General features: G+C 40.2%; 1 protein-coding gene across 2 annotated transcripts in view; it reads right to left on the bottom strand.

Moving 5' to 3' along the window:
* Positions 1–143: 143 nt before the first annotated feature.
* The window catches only part of plod2 (procollagen-lysine, 2-oxoglutarate 5-dioxygenase 2), a 36397-nt gene continuing 16083 nt past the window's right edge, over positions 144–20457 (bottom strand). The window contains exons 3-20 of one of the 2 annotated variants that reach the window (XM_030079465.1): positions 20037–20173; positions 16934–17097; positions 14201–14313; positions 13931–13994; positions 13499–13596; positions 12017–12118; positions 9762–9887; positions 9544–9665; positions 8605–8709; positions 7544–7669; positions 6550–6691; positions 5669–5731; positions 4214–4327; positions 3849–3914; positions 3530–3634; positions 1859–2005; positions 1503–1628; positions 144–1262 (exon numbers count right to left, since the gene is read on the bottom strand). In XM_030079465.1, the coding sequence (XP_029935325.1) occupies positions 1107–1262; positions 1503–1628; positions 1859–2005; positions 3530–3634; positions 3849–3914; positions 4214–4327; positions 5669–5731; positions 6550–6691; positions 7544–7669; positions 8605–8709; positions 9544–9665; positions 9762–9887; positions 12017–12118; positions 13499–13596; positions 13931–13994; positions 14201–14313; positions 16934–17097; positions 20037–20173 (2076 nt within the window). In that variant the 3' untranslated portion in view covers positions 144–1106. The remainder of the gene's footprint in view (positions 1263–1502; positions 1629–1858; positions 2006–3529; positions 3635–3848; positions 3915–4213; positions 4328–5668; positions 5732–6549; positions 6692–7543; positions 7670–8604; positions 8710–9543; positions 9666–9761; positions 9888–12016; positions 12119–13498; positions 13597–13930; positions 13995–14200; positions 14314–16933; positions 17098–20036; positions 20174–20457) is intronic. The other variant, XM_030079466.1, reaches the window with a different exon arrangement.

The raw sequence follows: 20457 nt of genomic DNA on the forward strand, positions 1-20457 counted from the left end.
AGAGATTTTTTGCCGTGAAGTGTTGCGTGTCCAAGGTTATGCTGAGTTTGTTGAAATAACTTTATGACTGTCATATGTTTTTAGCATGAATTCAACAGTGATTTAATCAAGCAGAAATGTGGGTTAATAAATGGCAAAAATAATAGTTTTCTTAATAAAGATTTATTAGATTTTCATCATTTGACAATAAGTTAAGCAACTTAATGGGCTGAGGTTCAAAGTTCATTCACACAACTTTCAGAGAGAAAACATTGTAGAAATGTTTTCAGACTAGCAAATTAATGCTGAAAAAAAAAACAAACAAAAAAACTTTCAAGTAAAACACTATATTGGACTTCATTAAAACAGAATTCATATTGAAGTCTGTTGTTCTTTTTTTCTGGTGTGCAAAGTTACAAAAATAGAGATCTCTTTTTTTCCATTGGGCAGGTAGCAACTTATGTGTGAAATTAAATTAATTAACTGAATATTGACTGTATTGGAATTGTGGGAAAATACCACAGCCTTCAATACACAAAAAGTTGATTTACACCTCGACCTCATAGAAATGGAATGGAGAAAATAACGAGTTTTTACAGCATAAACAGTTCAGTGACATTTTACCTGAAACACAAATAAGATACACAAAGGCCATCCAAATACTTTCAAGGTACATCTGTTTTACCAGCAATGCTACCAGTCTGTATTAACGCCATTTAGCATGACAATGCTAAATAAAAATGGGGAACATAATGTCAAGCCACCGAATTGCAAAATAAACACTAGGATTTTAGTTTTGACAATTTAAAAATGCATGGTTTGGATGGGAGCAGGAATGTGGCACAACCATGTACCCTGCCAACATATTAGTTTGTCCTTTTTTCCCTACTTTTCTCTGTGTATTTACAGTACACTGTGAATGACGTTAAATGTCACTTCCCTTTCCACGCTACACTCTGTTTAACAGAGAGTCTCTTAATGCAATTATTTAATTGCTTTTTAACAATAAAAAGGCCTTAGCAACACATTTGGGGCACAAAAACATCAGACAACAGAAAAAAACAAAAACAAAACAAAAAAAGCAAACACACAGCCTGGCAAAATATACTAATCTTGAATCAAACAGTTCAAGGGTCGATGAAGGACACTGCGATGTAGCGGGTGCCATTGGTGGTGGGCAGGCCTTCATGGAGATGAGTCAGGCGTCCTGGGTGCATGAAGCTCCAGCCTTTCCTGGGTGACTCTATAGAGCAGTTGTACCTATGGAACCGACAGCCTCCGCCCTGCAGGAGAGAGGGGAGTGAGCGTGCACAATCACATGCAAAGGAAAGTTATAAAGTTGATTAATGGTGAAAGCAGCAAGGGAGTTGACAAGAACGGGGTGAGATAAGAGTTTGGAATTTGGGGAGGCAGAGACAACATTACAGGAAAAGTTGAGACCAGATCTCATTTTGATTCATTTCCACTCCATATTCAGCATGAGTCAGCCTTAGAAATGAATAAATATCTATATAAACCCTTACTTGGAAGTCTGTGTCTTTGTTATTGAGGGCAATGTTGATGGTGAAGGTGGACGAGTCATGGTGGGGCCTCAGGTATGCCTGCCTCTCAGGTGTGTATTTCACCACAAAGTTCATTAAAGCATAGCCCTGTGATGAAGGGACAGATACAGATCATGACAACCTGACAGTAAGCGCGCGTCTTTCAGAACATGATCCAATCAGCGCTCCTCCAGAGATCCTGCTTCTTCAAAAGAATGTGACATACATGTAAAAACAAGACCTATGAAAAGAACTAACTTTTCCTCGTGTTTTAGCTTTTGGGCAAACAGGAGCATGATTCGCTAGATCGCTTTGATTCCTCAGTGGGGTACGCTCACCTTAGTGTAGTAGCCAGAGAAGACTTTTAAAGTGACGGGCGATATGTACTCTCGGATGAAGTGTAGCCACTCCTTATCGAAACCTATTTGCTTCATATGGATGTCATCTGTAGGCACAGTCTCATAGCCGCCAGCAATCCGCTTGTCCTGAGGGGAAGAACAGGAAAGAAAATATTAACTATGGAACAAATGACCCAATATCCTCTATGTATGTGACCACAGTTTACCACAGTTTACAGAGAGCTCGATGATGATGTGTCTGTGTGTATGTGCTTAAGACCGCAGGCTGTACTGTTGTGTGCCTGTGTGAGGGTTAACGATCCGTCCAGCTCAGCCTTTTCCCAAACTTAAACCTAATCAAATTTTGAATAAGCAGTCTCCAAGCAAACTTTTGGACTCATCAATTACCCATTTAGAACTAAATAAAGCAGGCCACATGAATTAAATTAAAATGGCATCCCTCTAATTTCATGGTACTTCAATAGCACATTCAAGAATGACAGAAACAAAATGAAGCGTGTGTGTACATGTGTGTGAGGGTGCGTGCTCTGATTGTAAAAATAGTTTAAGAAGAATAACAGCAGCATTTCCCGGTGGAGACACACTGATATGAAAACACTCAGTTAAGGCACAGTGGAGTTGGCTTCCAGTGGTGAAAATCAGACTCATTATTCACCACTGGGAATTGATTTTTTAACCATTGCATGTTAATCAATAGTTGCTGCAGCAAAAATGTGAAAAAATGGTGTATGCTCCTGCAGACGTCGCAAGCCTGTTGGTTTTAAGAAACTCTGTTTTATTCCCAAATTAACTACTAAGTTACCCAGGATCCAAAAATAAATACTATGAACAGACTTTGCTGTTACCATGGAGGTGTTTACTGCAACATAGTGGGCCACTTGTTCCACGGCAAATGACATTAGCTGGACTGGCCACTGGTGGCAACCACATAAAAATAATCCTGGGGTGGGTTGGGCTCGAACCATGAAACTGTTAAATAATTATGAAAACTACAGCGATGATGGAAAATATTACATTTATGTGGAATTAATCAGAAAATACAATAACACTAAAAATAAAATGTGAGTTTAGATGGGGCTAATAGAAAAAAAAAAAAAACAATGCCTTATGCAGTTCAGTCCATGTAAAACCCATTACTTACACAGTCTTATTTACTACTTTTGGTGTGAATTGATATTTATGAGGTCATGATTAACCTCATAGCTGGTTGGCTCGGTTTAATTCCCAAAACTCTTATAGTATATTTGCTGTGAATTCCTAAGGGAGAAATGAATGGGGCAGTTTACTTCCCAAACAGGGTGGGAATGAGCTGCACTACACGGCAGCTGCATGGTATATTGAAAAAACAAAGAAACTTTGACAAAACCTAAGCTAATTAAGTTTATGCTTTATGTTAACTCTTGATAGATAGATTATCAAGCTTAGGCTGTTTTCAAGTCTGTCGTTGTTTTTCATACTGTGCAAGAGTTACGGGCAGCCAGTGGCCTTCTCTGAAGCATGGGGGTGTGAGCCATAATATCTCCACTGGGACTGTGTGCAGAAATTACCAGGAAAAAGATAAAGGATAAGGTCAACCTTGACCACTGGGACATACTTAACTTACGACTCACACAGAGTGCTGTTTAGTGAACGTAAGTTAGCAGGACTGACCTCATGTTTGCCTCCAGACCATGACCCGTAGTGCTCCATCTCCTCGACAATCTCATCACAAGCCTTCTCTGTGAAGACTGGGAACCAGAACACATCTGGACAAGGCTGCAACACACCCGCACACACAAACCCCGTCACATCTGAGAATACACTGAATCACAGTTTCACACTGAGCTGCAGTCGCTGTAATGTGTAGAAGTGCTGTCCAGATGGCTGTATTCTAACTGTGTCATCACAAATGTTCTCTTCCTCACCCTCTCTCCCAAGACAAACACACACTGGTATGGGCACACACACACACACACACACACGCACGCACCTCTTCCAGGTAGTTCTCAGTGAAAATGCGCGTGTAGTTTTTGTGGATGTACTTCTCCCTCCAGTCCTGCAGGAGAAAGAATGTTGGATTAGTGGCCATTTTTGGACTGTTAGCCGACCTGCATACCACACAGAGCTAATCCCCTCTCTCACAGGGCAGATCCCAGCATGCCAAATACAGTGGTGAATCACAAAGCCTTATCAGTTTGGAGTCCACAATAAAGTCATTATTCCACAATCCTCTCACATCTCTAATCTTTCCATTATGGCTGATAATCTTTACAGGTGGCTGCTGTTTATCACAGCTGTTCCAAAACATGCTTTTTTGAGAGCAGTAAAGGATAATGAGAGATTATAATGACTTACCACGGGGTTTTCAAATATCTGCCACAAGTCACTGTTATAATGAGAAATGTTGTAATTGGCTGTGGAAATTAGCCTCCCAAAGTCGTGACGGTTTGTTATGTACATGAAGACTCCCTGTTGCACACACAAGAAAGTTCAGTCAATTCCAACACTAAAGGCACATAGTGTAATGTCTCACAGGAAAGATTTGTAATGGATGCATATCTACACAACTGCATTTATAATACATGCATTTTTACATCAGCATATTGAAGTTCTCAGGATGCACGATAATTGGGTTTATAATTTAAGCATTGATCAAATTGACAAACTGTAACACACACAAAATACTACAAAGTTTCATATGCACAGCGTTATCAAAATAAAGTGATTCAAGTGTGTTTTAACACACTGAAATCAGTTGTGTTCGATTTATAGATCGAACTATTACAACCACATATCCCAGATAAATAATCTAAGATTATTTATGAGTGGTGAGGGGGCTGATGAGTGTTGGTGGGCTGGGACAGGACAGGGGAAGGGAGTGAGGTGAGAGGAAGGGGAGGACAGGGATGAAGGGGTGCTGGGCAGCTTGGGAACAGAGCAAATTCAGGAATAATATTCCCTTTACAGTGAAGCAGGGGCAGGGTGTTTGGGTGTAGGAGGGATTTGGACTCACTATCAGACTAGGCTTTCTAGATGACCAAGAAAAATTAGAGTTGGATTTGCAATATGTGATCCATTTCCCACCAGAAACGATACAAACTGTCTTTGAAACATAATTTATGAAATCATCTTGTGCATAACTGTGTGATTTAGACCAGATGGGAGATGGGTGGAAGGAACTGTTGCTGGAGCCTAGTCTGAGATCAGTCATCGTGTTTCAGGGGAGCAGCAGGTTATGTGTGTATGCTGTCGGGATGTAAAGCATCAGGACAGGGGACTTGCGGATGGACTGTCTCTCTACCTTTCTTTCTCCTCCGTGATCTCCTTGTGGAAGCGATTAGAAAAACAAGAGAAAAAAACAGGTGCTTCCTCTCTCTAGCTTTTGGACCTCAACTCATCACAAGCAATAGGTCAACATCGATTTCCAAAGGGTTGTCAGACTTCCTCTGTTTCTTAGATAAACACAGCGCTTCAATATTGTGTTGTTTTCGATAAATATATAACTGCCCCATCTGAATATTCAAATAACACTCTGTGGAGGGTTGTGTGTAGGCATCAAAACCTGCGGATGACTGATAAAAAACCCACTGTTTTCTTAATCGAGAAATGAGAATTATTTCACTCAAAGATGCATGAATCCGTAATTCTGAAACAAATAGGGTACATGTTTTTTTACATGTGACAGAGACTGTGCGGAAATAGTTTGCCGTATTAAGCACAAAAATATTTAAAAAATTGGAACGGCTTCTGAGTGCTAACCCTTTGGAAATGGATATTGTAGAACATAGAATAATCAAAACAAATGGAAACCTTTGGGGGCCTGAGCATATGGAATGATTCCGGAGAAGGGGAGTCTTTTTCTCTGTGACTGGTCTAAAAACGAAGGAAAAGCACCATGAAAATTGTATAACATGATGTTTTGTTGGCAGAGGAAGAGACAGGGTGACAGTGAGGATATATATGTCGCATACAGAGCAACCCAGGAGGAGAGAAGATGCGCCTGCATGAAAAAAGGTGCAAGATTCCCACTGAAGCTGATGTTTTTGGGGGTTATCTCGGGTGGAATGCATGCTGGGAAAAAGGCCAGGCAATCCAAAGACATTCAGAGTTTGGATGAGGCGTGGAAGCTGTTCAGTGTTAGCTCGGGTGACATGTCAAGGACATCGAGCACAGCTGGATGCACAGTTCAGGAGGCAGAATTTAAAGGAGAGGGAAAGAGACAGACAAGACAACATTTGTCAGCTAGCCAGCCAGACGTTGCAATCGCTTGTACTGTCCGCAATCACATGACACAGAGGAAAGTGGAGGATGATGGGACATTAAGTGGAGCGAGAACCCTGAATGTGCCATAGAGGCTGTCACAAACAGAGGAAGATCATGCCTTCAAGACAGACAAGGAGCACATTTCAAACTGCATATACTTGCCAGTCATTCCTCTTTGGTCTCCGTGGAGCTGTAGACTTTTTCGGGGTTAACATTCATTGTATTTATAACTAACAGTACTGGTATTTATGTAAATACGTAACTGTATTTCTAGCATACGCAGACCTTATTAGCTGGCTGCATACTAAAACAGACATTCTTTTAGAAATGCTACACAGTGTAAAATAATTAAAATTCATAATACAGGATGTACAATCTCTGCAATTCTGAGACACATTTTTTTTAAGATGTGGGTGGGGTGTGCTTACCAGTTCTCTGGCATTTCTACACAAAGCCATGTCTGGGTCCAGTTTCTCCAGTACAAAATAGTTCTTCTCCTTCAGTTCATTCCTCAAGGCCTCACCCTTTATTAGGTATATATGTGCCATGAAAGGAATGTTCCACACACCCCTAGAAAAACAAGAGATAGGGAGAGGAAGGGTTCATTTTACACTAACCTTTCATACTTAGGGAGTAGAGGAGGAGGTGTCACTGTATTCACCATGCCATCCATGACTATGACTCTGTTCTAGGACTGGGTGGAGAGCACAGAGGAGGCTCTTGGTGGGAAAAACAAGGGAGTGGTTTTGACACATCGACGTGTTAGTCAGTAACACCACACATTTGGATAGTTTTTCGACACATTTGTTGATAGTCACATATTAACAAAAGGTTTTCTTTAATCTACATTTCTCCGTCTTGTTTTGAATGCATGTCCCCTTATCTTTAGACAGAAATAAGGCATTTCCCCAAATACCAATCAGTTTGGCTTTTTTCCTTTCTTTCCATTATCTTAGCCTTTCTATAAACACTGGCTCAGCCAAGCCGCCACAGATGCCAAAATTATGAGATTTGTTTCTGGGAAAAGATGCAAGATTTACCTATTGTCATCTCACTGATTAATTGTGCTTTGAGTGTTCAAATACAATTTGTAGCTTGCATGCTTTGGGATCCAATTTTTTTTTTCATGTTCATGTGTTTTGGATCAGAATTGAGAAAATGCAACTTCAAAATGCCTTTTACTGATCTGAAATATGTAATTTTGCCACATGAGAGAAATATAAAGAATTTGATCACTTTAAGCTAGATTGTGAACACAGCCGAATGCTAAGTGATTATTTTCACATTTTCTGCTCTTCTTTGTGCAGCACTGATAAACAGCTTTTCTAACATGACTTTGACAAAAAGGATTTCCAATCCACAAAAATGTAAAATTGTTGCTGAGAATGCTTTAAGCAGAGACGAAACCATACTGTAACTTACACACGTTTTCCCTGTACAATGTCGATGTAGTCTTCAGAACGGGCGTAATAACCATCCAGACTCAAGGCTCCCCAGAAGTTGGACCACAGCTTGCCATGCCGAGTGACAAGGGGTCCAATTATTTTTCTGTTGGGAAGCGAACAGGAAGAGCGGAGAGATGGCAATTCTGTCAGCATGTATAAAACTTAGTGACATTTCAGACAGCCAGTCACCACATATGCTGGGTTTCTTTGTGGTAAATCAAACATGCTGCATCCAAAAAGCGTAAACCCCACAGTGGAGGAATACGAGTGCTGCCAAGTGAGCAAGGGATCTTAAAGCATGGTAATACAAAACAGACCCTTAAATGATATAGGGCTGAATTCAGTAAGTACAGTGTGTAGGTGCACAGGCATATAGGGCCTCCACAGAATCTCTACCATTTCTCTGAACTTGCATGAGATATAGTAACGCACAACTGCTCCACTACTTGACTTCTAGTCTTCAAAAGTCAAACCACATTGAGAGGATTTTTCTTTCAATCATGAGAAAGAGAGCAGTCTGAAAATACATTGACCATAAATCACAATGTTCATCGATATGGATGCAAATGGATGTGCTACACTGAATGCCAAATTTTCATGGATCAGGTTTACATTTCCTTCCCACAACTTCTGCGCCAGGAAAGAATTCCCAAGCTGTCTTTAAATATCCTGGAAGGACCTTTGCCTTGCATGCATACAGTTAATTGGGACATCTTCAGAGATCCTGTTGGTCCACAAAGTGTGCAGAACCTCTTTGTCAAAATTGGAGCCTATTTTTTGACACTTTAGCAGAGTTTGCATGTCTCTTTTGCTGTATAATGCAAAGTGGCATTTCAGGATAGTGCAATCAAACTTTGCTCTATTTCAATGTGCCCAGGCAAAAACAGGAAGCCAGACGTGCTTATTTTTAAACTTTCATTTGCTCTGCTGTAATGTTCCTGTGGTTTTGCCACTTGAGGAGTAAAAGTCAGTCTCAAAGGACAAAACAAATGCCATCAAGGCTTCGGGGAAGGGTTTCCAAAGTGTCAGAGTCGGTACCTGTTCTGCTCAATGAGGACCTTAAGAGTCTGTCGGTTGGTCAGCATCACATCTGAATCTATGCTGAAGTAGTAGTCGCAACTGGCATCCTCACGACAAAGATCCCTAATCCACAAAAAACAACACACAGACAAGCAGGGAAAGTAGTGATTATTCAGTCAAGAGCTGATTAGGGTGATTTATGAGATTCAATCAAATACTTAGAAATTATTGCTGTAGCAAGTTTGGAATTTATCAGTTTCTAAGTATAAGCTGTCACGCTTAATTACAGAGGTAGACTCACACAGAATCTCTCTTAGTCTCCAGTGGATAATGTGATCATATGATTAGAGGCTGCTAATAAACCTTAGACTCTATCATTATAGGGCTGCCCTGACCAGTGCTCTTGGGCATGCTCTCCTGTTGATAGTGTCTGTGAGATGGGGCCTTCCAGACTGATGTATCACCGTGACAACAGACTGTTACCCAACACTGAGCAATAAGAGCATAAACTTGCATGGAAGTGAGGGGTGGAGATGCACTGCACCTGTGTAACCGAGTGGCTGCTATATATATATAAAACTTGCACATTTCTGCATTTTCTAGCCAAGGAAAAGAGCACATTCTGATGGTGTGGACAGTCTGGAGAGCAAACTGGTGATCTAGCACTATTCCAGCTGTGTTACTATAAACACGTTACTGTTTATGTTAAAAATGCAATTACTAAATAGGTTTTGTCTGAAATTTAAGAGAACTTTGGAGTATTACACACAAATTATGCAAGCACCAGTTTGAAAAATCAACCAGCAAGCCGTTTTTTCCTGTTGGATATGCTTATTCAAGGCCAACAACCCATCGACCTTTTATCACATCATAATTTTGGGTCATCAGTGATGTTCTTGATACCACAAGTCTCAGAAAAAAGGCACAATAGTAGATTTAGCAGAGAGGCATGCATACATGCCCATGTTCCGGGCCTCTCCATGGCTTAAATTTTCCTCTGGTCCCACAACCTTGAAACTGTTGAACACATTCCTGTTCTCCTCCCAAAACCTCTGGATGTGCTTCTCATGGTAAACCTCCTAAGAAGAAAGCCAGTGTTAATGGATGAGGAGCCATGAATGTTTGAAGAAAAAAAAAAATTACTAATATGTCCAGCAGCAGCTGCATATACTCACACTGTTGTGGACAAAAAGTTTGAGTTTATCTTTGGGATAATCCAGGGCCAGTAGTCGCTGGAAGAATTCAGGAAGGAATGGAGTGGGCTGTTCAATGTACACTCCAACCAGCACATTTGGGTATTCCTGTTTAGACAAGACAAAAAACATGTTAATTGTATTTCAAACAACAGATGTTGGTAATGGAATACTGTTGAACATAAATCATGAGTGAAATGTCTTAACACTTCACGTCTTACATAAACAACACAGTGGAATTCAAAGGTGTTGTTCATTTTACGAGAGAACTTTCACTTTGCAGCATTCACACACATGCAGTACTGAACTAAACTGAATTCATGAATCACTAATAGTTGGTTTCCTCATGTAATCCCTCCAACGTCACACTTGCTCATAATTCACTGATGTCGTCCAAGTAATATTATTTTTGTCTGTGCTGTTGTTATATTTTCTTGATGTTATTTCAACTGGCTGCTATTAACAATTACAAGGATTTGAAACAAAGGGCTAAATATCACCAGGGTCTACAGACTAGGGAAGTTAATATCAGAGACTGATAGTACAAAGGCATGTTAAAAACTGCAAAACAAATGTTTGCCACGTATAGCTGTTGTTAGCTCAGAGCCAATTTTAAAATGATTCCTCAGACAGTCAGGGAGAAGAAGAAATAAAGAGTGGGGAGGACTAAACATTTTCCCATGACACTCAGCTCCAGCCCACACAACTCAGTCTGGTCTCCTGATCCTCTTGACCAGTTCACAGCAAAGGTCTGGGCCAGGGATGAAAAAGGAACCGAGTGTAACCATCTAATTTGTGAGTTCCGCAATGACTGCATTTCAGCCAAAGGACGAGGCATCCATGAATCTAGCCAGCATGCTCTTAAAGTGTTGCCAACAGGGAGCAGGGAAAAGGAATTGTGTAAGAGCAGACAAAAGACAAACAGGCCTATCATCAAAGCAGACAGGACCGTACACCTAAATCTTCCATCATTACTGACAAGCAACATAAAACAAAGACAATGAAATGCTCTGGCTGACGTGTACACTCTCTGCGAGGGACATTGCTCTGCCTTGGAGTTCAGTAACACTGTGAGACTGTGTAACGTCTAAGCTCACTCCCAAACCCAAAGTACACACAGCACCAGGCGGGGCTGCCAGTGACCTGGGTTTACCCCCACAAAGGACTGGACACAGCCTGCCCAGTGTACCCAGATGATCTGATCGGTTAGGACTTTCCATTCCCAGCATAGACTCTGTTATTGAATGGTGCAGCAGATTCACACATCTTCACTGACAGCCTCTAAAGATTTGCCCATTATTGGGAAACAACATTTTTCTGCATTCGCTTTTGGAGAGTCACTGAGAAAAAAAAACTTTAACAGAGATGCTTTTATTTAGATGAGTTTGTATTGAATCAGCTCCAGCTACTCTGCTGAAGCATATCCGTTCATTGAACTTACATCAGGTCATATGGATATTCTAAAAAAAAAAAAAAAAAGAAAGAAAGAAGGAAAGAAAAAAAAGAAAGAAAGAAAAAGCATTTTTTTTTCTCTGATAAAATTTGTGGGGAATACAAAAACAAATAAAACCAATGATGATGCACTAAATAAATAAGGAAACTGTGTATCCTTCTGTGCTTTGCCCACAGGGAAAACTGAAGAGTTGGGTAATATATTCTTGACAGGCACAACCACACAGCCAGAGAAACTTCCTAGTTCCTACCATTCTTGCTATGTCTATATGTCGCCAACCTTGGCTGAGCTCTATGACAAATTTTCAGCACAACCACTATAACTTAACATTGTGGATAAAACCCACGCTGAGAAGCCCACTAAAAAGCCGGCTGGTCGACAGTGACACCCCTTTAAGTGAGCCCTTCTGAAAACCCCAGAAGCCATATCCTGCACCACAGTGGCACACTGCTTCCTCTGCCCCAAGTTGTTTGCCTGGCACTTATGCTCTTTTAATAAGGGTCCAAAAGGACCAAAGGGCACGTACCCTGTTATTGCTGGAAAGTAAGTGTGCATAGCACCAGTAATCTGGCTTATCTCATCTGTTGAAATAAGACAGGCTGGGCTGAACTCCCGCTGCCTAGACAGCCACTGATGGATGGATGGGCCACGCTGGAATACAATGCTATCTTTTAGTCTTCCCTATGTCCACAGGGAGGAGGCTGAAATCAAACTTTCCAAAACAGCATTTCAAAAGTGAAAAGAGGGAAAGTAAACAGAAATGTGCTTAATTTGAAGTACTTACTTTTAACTGAGACAAGTCCACCATATTCTCATCGCAGTTGCTACAGCCGTGCTCATAGTTCCAGACATTGGGAATATAGTTGGCCAAGTAGTTCAAGTAAATCTGTAAGATTAACGAGTCAGAAAAGGGGAATGACTGGTCATACAGTACAAAGTTGGTGATAGCACAAACACAAACTGTAATTCCTGGTATGGCTTCAGCAAGCCTCACCACAAAACATTATCTTGACCTACAGTATATGAAATGTCCTCCCCTGAACACTGTAGACATTTAGCACAGTGATTCACTGAAGGAATGTGGGCTGGCTAGACAGAATCCATTTGCAGGTCAGACTAAATCCCAGAGGACCATAAATGTCTCTTTTGGTCAACTCTACACTGACTGAATCAAGGTTAATTATTCCTTTTCCACTGTAGTCTCTTCATAAATTTCAACATATTGCAATCATAACCCATGGCAGTCACAGCTGCTCTGTATAATTATAAAGTGCTAAGGAATTTATCATTTCCACTGCACTACTGTGTTTGCAAATCTCTCATCAGACATTTGAATTTGAATTTATAAGGAATTCTACACCACAATTGCTCAAAAGAATTATGACAATAAATTCCAGGGAATAGCACTTAAAAGTATTACAGGAAACACTTATTTCTAAGTGGTCCTTGGTAGAAGTACAAAACAGAGTACATTAAAACTGCGATAGCACACAGGATATTTGTCGGCATATTCAACATGGAAGGACAACTGGAAAAAAGAAAAGCATTTGCAGCGATCCAGCTAGCATGCTCCAATGGTAAAAACCAAAGAAGGATCTAGCTAGGACACAGTTTCTGTGATGTACCATTTAGAGCTTGGGCTCCAGATATTGAGGCCTCCGGGGAGAATGACTCAATAGTGTGGTGGGTTTGGTTCATTACCAAGGAAAACCAGAGACAGGCGCTGGTGGTGGAGCAAGAAATGTGAATGTGAAGGGGGGAAAGAAAATAGGCCAGAAAAAACTCAGAGAATGATTACAATATCATGCAGACATCCTGCTTTAGCTTGCTGACCCCCCCGACTCGAGTGCATTCTGACAAAAGAGGGATAGCACAGAGAAAATGGAGGACACATGGAGAGAAGTTTTTTTTCCCAGTTTAGGCCAGACCTCTCTCCGCCGCTGAATAATTAGCTGGCTTTCACAGAAACCGTCACTGGCCTGAACCACATGGAACAGTGTGTATATTTCTTGTCTTGGTTAGGATTTATACACTGTAATACCGACTTGGGTAATGAATGATAGTTGGATGAAAATCAAAAGATGTAGGCTAATTGAATTCCTTTCTCAAAGGGGAAAGAAATGTTGCAGGATTCAGCACAAAGATATAGTGGCCTAACTTGGACTCGACAAGCAAGAATGTATTCGTGGTGTTGTGTAAGCAGACTACACTGATGTCATTATGGATGATATATAAGTAATGCTTGAGGGTGCAATTTCTTACTTACTTTGGTGTTTCCGTTGCCATGGACAACCACTGGCAGAGTGTCATACATAGTGTTTCTTACTCTCACTCTGTCTGTTCCAAACTTGAGAAGCACTTCGTCTGCCAAAACAGGAACACGCGGCAATTCAAGCCAGGTTATGAAAATCTACTTACCACATGGAAAAGCACTTCTATTTTTTATTTATTTATTTTTTTTTTTTACTTTGAAAAAACCTTGCAGGATACATCACCAGCCTCTCAATGCACTATTACTTAGAGTGAGGGTTTAATTTGACACAACACCAAATTAATTAATACCAAATTTCTTTTTTCTTATGTACAAGTGCCAGGGTAAAATGGAGAGAAAAATATATGTCAAACAAAATACACAGGAATTTCCCATTCCTGTGTATTTTGAATAACTTAATAAGATCAATCTTCTGCAGTGACTCACCAATGGCCCCATTCAGGTTCTGGAAAATCTGGCACTTGTGGTCCAAAGTCATATTTAGAGCCTCCTGAGAAACACGAAAACAGACATGAAAAAGTTGCTCGGTAAAGATATTTTTGTAGTTTCTAAGTTTTCCAAGAAAATGTATATTCTGAGGTTTTTGGATTGTATGTGGTTAGAAAACCAGAATTTCATATACTGCTCATACATACTATGGTATGCACACTATAATCTACAACATACATGACAGTATACATCATAATTGTTGCTTACTCGTTGTAATGGATCCAGATAAATTTTAGTGTAGAAGAGCTGGTCATCATCGCTGTCATGGAGGTTCCACTGTGCGACGATTTTGTTGATGTAAGGGGCATAGCCGATTATACCTGCAGGTTATACCATATAGTGTTAAGCACATTTCCAGCGGTAAAGTAAAGTGCAGGGCGAGAGGGGTGAAGTCATTTTACAATTCTATACAGGACCACGGCAGACTGCTGATGACAGTTTTTTGCAGAAAAAATGCACTTTTGGTCTGAAGACCTCTCCGTGGCAACCGCCCAAGAGCCTTACGCATAGTGTGATTTTTGGCAGTAATCATGGATATACGAGAACTGGGAAGGAAAGAACTCTTCCCACTGCCAGCAGAGACAGGGGACTAACAATAACTATCAGCAGAAAGCTGTAATCTCTAGAAACAGCTGAGAACTTACTATTAGCTGGGCTTATAAAACAGTATAGTGTCTTATATCCACTCTCATTCTTAAGTTCTTATAGCAAACTCCACTCCAGTTTGCCATCTATCCCCTCATTTTCCTTCTCAAGCACGCTGACCACAGTGGAAGATTGGAGGGTTTGACTATGTTGTTGGTCTGTACGTTTTTGGGTCCCATCATTACAAAAGCCTCAGACACTGTAAACAAGCTAACGGATTCATATGACATAGTCGACATGGCAGGACTGAAAATGTTAAAGGGATATCGTGACATTTTATGCAAATCAGTTTCTGTATCGGCCCATCCAAGCTCAGGGTAACAACTTAACCACGCAATCATGTTGCAACGTACAATAAAAGTACTTTACCGTAAAAATGCTAACCATCTCTAAAAATGACTTAAAATCTTATAAAAATACAAGGACTGCAGTTTCCATACATCATCAAAATAATAGCACATTGGTGTTTCATCTGTATTGGCAAGGTAATTTGGCTTAAGCCTTGCTAACTTGGTTCTCCAATTCTGACAGTTAATGTTGGTGAAAACATTGGTGCTACTGGTATGTGACTCCAAAATTTCCAGAGGAATTCTGACGGTGACCTTCATTCTGGGAGTCACCCAAATCCTCTCCTCTCCGGTCTTAATAGTTTCAACCACAGGAAGTTACATCTCAGACCACTGTGCATGTGACACCCAAAAGGCCATGCCTGCCAACTCTGTGAGAATACCTAAGATAATTCATCTGAATTAAGACACTGGAATAATTTTGCAAGAGCAATGATAATCCACGTAATAACTTTTTTTTTTTTTTTGTTATGTTCTTGAGCAATTACTTTTACTACTACTACTTTTACTTTATTTAATGTACATCAATTTGAAAAAGGGCCAAAAAATGGAATCAGTAGTTAATCAAAAGGCTCTCTTCATTTGTGACTTTCAGAGTCACTGGCTTAGATGCGACCGAAAATCAGCCTTTTAAGTTTAGGTCGTGTACAGTCTTCATGCCTGTTGGCCAGAGCTAATGGGTACGCAAGGAGAGCATTTTAGAAATCAGTTTCATGAACTTGCAAGTTTCCAGATCAAAGCCTCATGGGTTTAAGGCCCCCATCTGAACCCTTTGCTGCCAGATTGGTGGTTGAAGTGACCGTTTGTCTACTGAGGCAGAAATGTACACATATGCACACATATATCCAATGCCTACATTGTATACATACTGTACTGTAAAATACTATATTCTCAATGACATAGTATCTAAATGTCAAATAACATTCTTCATTGGCCACTTGGGCGGTAGCCTTTGGAACATAAACAAAGTCTGTAATTTTACACCAACTGTAGCACTAGCACGTGGGGGGCCAAGACAAATTTGCCTGTCATGTCAGTGACAATGAATGCTAACAACAGGGTCTGATCAGACTGAGACAGTTTGGCTCCAGAATGGGAGGTCAGGCCAGACTGATGACCACAGGGAAAGCAGTAATTCTGGAGAACTGGCAGGACACTGCTGACCATACCATTTGAACCATGCATGAGAGCGTGCTTTGAATGTCCCCTTGTTAAAATGCCCTTGCACATATTCAGCTCAAAATTTATTCAGCATCTTTTGTGTACTTGATCCAAGTTCCCATAAAAATTGAAAGACTGACATATATGAAAATCATAACAAAAAGGAAATCCAGAGTAAAAAGGCTGAAAATTAACAAAGTATTCAGCTAATATCCACATGTAAGGGCTTCAACTACAGTCTCTTCTTTTAACTTGGACAGGGAATACCATGATGACTCCACCAAGAGCTGGTTTACAGGGAAAATACGCTTTAATTTTAGAGCAAGAGATAATAATAAAGGTCCCGTGGTTACGTATTTAAAAAATAACACCAGCCTGTTGCCATTCCTTGAAACCACTCTATAAACCACTAAGTGAGAGTGCACTGTTGCTTGACCTTCACAGAATTCCAGCCTTAGCCTGCCTGTAAGTTTTGGAGGTGCTGGGATGGTGCTAACATTGCTTTTTGTTAAGTCAAACACGAGCATCCAAATGATTCAAAGGCTTATCACCATGTCAAACAAATTCTAGGTCCAGCATAAATTTGGTACACATGGCATAAATGAAATTAACCATAACATTTTGTAATGTTTAAGATTTTTTTGTTGACCTTTGAATTGTTTTCAGACAATGATGTTTTATGCAACTTCCATGACACATGACCCACAGTAGCATGTCAGCCATGATAAAAAAGAAAAGGCACAAGTCAAAACAATTCAGCGTCCATGCTTCGATATGGGGTACCCACCTCCTGAGTTGAGGAAGCGCTTCCCTCTCCGGACAGAGGGGTACTTGTCAGCTAGTTGCTTATCTGGCCATACCAATCCCTCTGCAGCAAAAAGCACTTTGTGATTGGCTTGCTGGAACTTCCTGAGGATCTCTTCTGGTCCTCCAGCGAAGATAAGATCATAACTAACAGAGCAGAGTGAAGATGAAATACAACAGATCATTATCAGACTTTTTAACCCCCTTTGGGCAACCTAGCGGCTGGAAATCTTCTTAAACTGTACTGTATATCTTAACTGGCATCTAATCTGTACAACCTAGGCTGTTACTTGCTGAAGGTAGATAGGCATCTTGATGTAAACATTGGAAATTCTTCACGACAGAGCGTTTGTATGGGCAGGAATTCTTGGATTGCACTGGGAGGTGTTTCCAAAGAATCGGCTTTGCCTGAGACACATACAGACCCACATGAAGACACATAAACTGGGCTGATGCATACACAGACGATGAGCTCTGTCATATGACTCGGGAAGAAGAACCTCACCCCTTACATATTTGTGGTGCTGACGTTTAAGAGGCTAAAAGACTAACATTCTCTTACCCCACCTAAAATGGACATGTCATGAGAGGAAGTGAAGTCTAGTTGAGAAGCCTGCTTAGCTGTACTGTGCACTACTGTATTCACATCTGGCCAACACATGCTCACACAAGTAGCCCTCTGTCCATCCTTAACTCATCACTCATACTTTGCTGATGTAGTGTAAAAGTAAGTGCAATTGCTAAGAAAACATTCTAGGCAACTGACATTTCAAAAAGTTCATTAAATTGATATAATTTTCTGGCATGGAGATCAGTTGGTGGCTATTTAAAAATATAAGTTGTAATTTGGATATGATATTGAATTCATCAAATTGTTTAATTGACTTGAGACTGCAAGGAGAGAATGAATTGCTCTAATAATTGTGTAAAATTTAAGAGATGGAAATATAGGTATTTTTTAGGACTTTTCAGACCTGTAGGATGCAGAGATGTGCTGTTTTTCATTTTAACCACTTCATCTAGGACTGCTTTGTATTTTGTATTTAATAAAAGTCAAAGTCTCTCAATGTTTGTCCAGCATTTGCCTTAATCACAGCTTGCACTTTGGCATTGATTCTTCAGATTTTTGCAGAATTGAGTCCATATTATTCCAGCGCTCTTTTACAGTATTCCAGAGAGAGTTTTTCAAATGTTCCCAATGATATTCAGTGAGATTGAAGTCTGGTGATGCATGACAGCACTTCTTGTTCTTTCTTGAACGTCAGATAGACCCAGCATAGCTTTAGTGCATGCTTAGGGTCATTGCACTGCAGGAAGATGAATCCTCTTCTACACAAGTATAAGCCAGAAGGGATGTCCCACCTCTGCAGAACTGAGAGGTCTTCGGTCAGTGTATAATCAATCCTGTGCAAGTTACTAACTCCGGAATAGGTGAGATATACCCTCAGTTTGTTATACAAACAGCGCACTAACTTCTCATGCAGCTGTCTCCTAACATAATCTCTCCAGCTACAACTGTGAAGTTCAAAAGTTGATTGCATTGTAAACAGGATTTTCTTCCACTCTTCAACAGTGGAATTTTGGAATTATTTGGCCCACAACAATGTTTTGTCATCAAAGTAGTGGTTTGGAAACAGCTCCTAGTCCATTAAGGCCACAGTTCAACATTCATCTTTTGACTGTACGTCTATTAACTGGAGTGGAGCCCGTTTGTTCAACTGAATCTTGGATGGACATGCTGTTCTGTTTCCTAAAGGTGTTCGATCAGTATACTGGTTTTCAGAAGGTGTGGTCACTTTTGGTCTGCCTGGTCTTGCCTTGGATGAACATAACTTGGAAAATGAACAAGGTTTGTAAAAATCTCTCCAGCATGATGTGTGCTTTCTCCTTATACACTTTCAATTTTGCTGTTACTTGACAATGGGATAATTGTCAGAATTCAGGAGAACGGAGAACTGCTTATTTTTTTTATGTTGTGACACATTTATTTGTATCAGCTTTAAAAGCTCCTCTGAATTTAAAAAAACAAAAAAACAAAACAAGTTCTTGGTGTTGGATTTGGACTCAACTCTATGTGCCAAATTTTCTGCCAAAACTAAATGTGCATAGCCTGACTGATGCACAGCCAGCGCACACACAACATTCTGGCTGTGAAGGGGATTTGTGGTCTCCATTTATGGTGCATGACAAATGAATGGCATGAAATCATTTTATCCTCCTTTTGCACATGCTCAGAACCTCAACAAGCCAGAGTAAGTTTTATATAAAACACGATCAAAGGCCACGATAAAATCAAAACATCAGAAAACCTTTAAAAACCTCAGACATGGCGCAAAAACATTTAAGATTTTAAAGTGAAATTTAAATGGCTTAAAATTGTCTATGAAGTGCAGATACCGTTTACTGCATTATAATGTTTTCAATGAGGAAAACAAATCACTTAAATTTCAGCTACCTGTAGCAAGGGTGTGACAGCTTTGCACAATGATTATAGCTACAGTATTCACGAGACATGTTAACTATCATCTGCTGCTCTATGTGAAGATATATGCAATGTAAAGCTGTCATTACTGTAAACCACACACATTAAATCACTGAAACTTTCCATTGGCCTTGAAAACTCATAATTCAGCTACCTGCCTGCTCTTCTCGTATATCTCCTAGACCTCTGTAATAATGCCTCTGAATGAATGGTGGGTGGTTTATTGCTACATAAACATGCAGAAACACCTCTCAATGAGCAGGCTTGGCTTTCAAAGCACTTATTACAGGCTGTAATTATGAAAATGATTTTAATTCCTAATTTAAAGAAGAAAAGGTGTTTGGCTTCCCTTTTTCATGGCAGAAATGCATGTATGTTTCATCAGTCCAACCAAACAAAACTGATGTTTGGATGGAAGCAGTCTGCTATTAAATACAGGCTTTTCTCTTAAGAAAAAGAATACAGCGACTGCAGTATTCAAGAGAATCAGTCTGTAAAAGACTATCAAAGGAACAGATGATTCAAATCACTATAAAAACAGGAAAGTTGCTATATGAAGGTGTACACAAGAAAGAAAAGCAAAAATGTTTGTATATGAACATACCTGTCCACACTTAGGACAACAAGATCCTCCTGGTCAGCCAGACCCTCCATAGCCTCCTTCAGTAGTCGGACTTTTTGCCCTCCACCGATGGAGCGGCCCACATCGCCTCCCCTCCACTCTTCCCCCATGCCCAAAACCTGCGACAGAACACATTAAGGCTTCATGCATCAGGAACTGATACTGAAATTCTCTGGATAGCAGACTAACAAATGCAAAATATCCATCTTAAAGAGCCACTAAGCCTCATCTCTACTCTTAAAATGTTTTACTCTTTCTTAAAATCATTTAGGAATTACTATTGGGGTGAGATAGTTCCATTTGTTTTTAAATGACATTTGTCTGCAATTTTCTTGAGAAGGCAGAATAAGGAGGCAGAATAAGGAAGAAAAAAAAAGTTGAAATCAGTTGATCTGCATTGGAC

Source organism: Myripristis murdjan, chromosome 20 (assembly GCF_902150065.1).
Source record: "Myripristis murdjan chromosome 20, fMyrMur1.1, whole genome shotgun sequence".
NCBI classification, from domain to species: domain Eukaryota; kingdom Metazoa; phylum Chordata; class Actinopteri; order Holocentriformes; family Holocentridae; genus Myripristis; species Myripristis murdjan.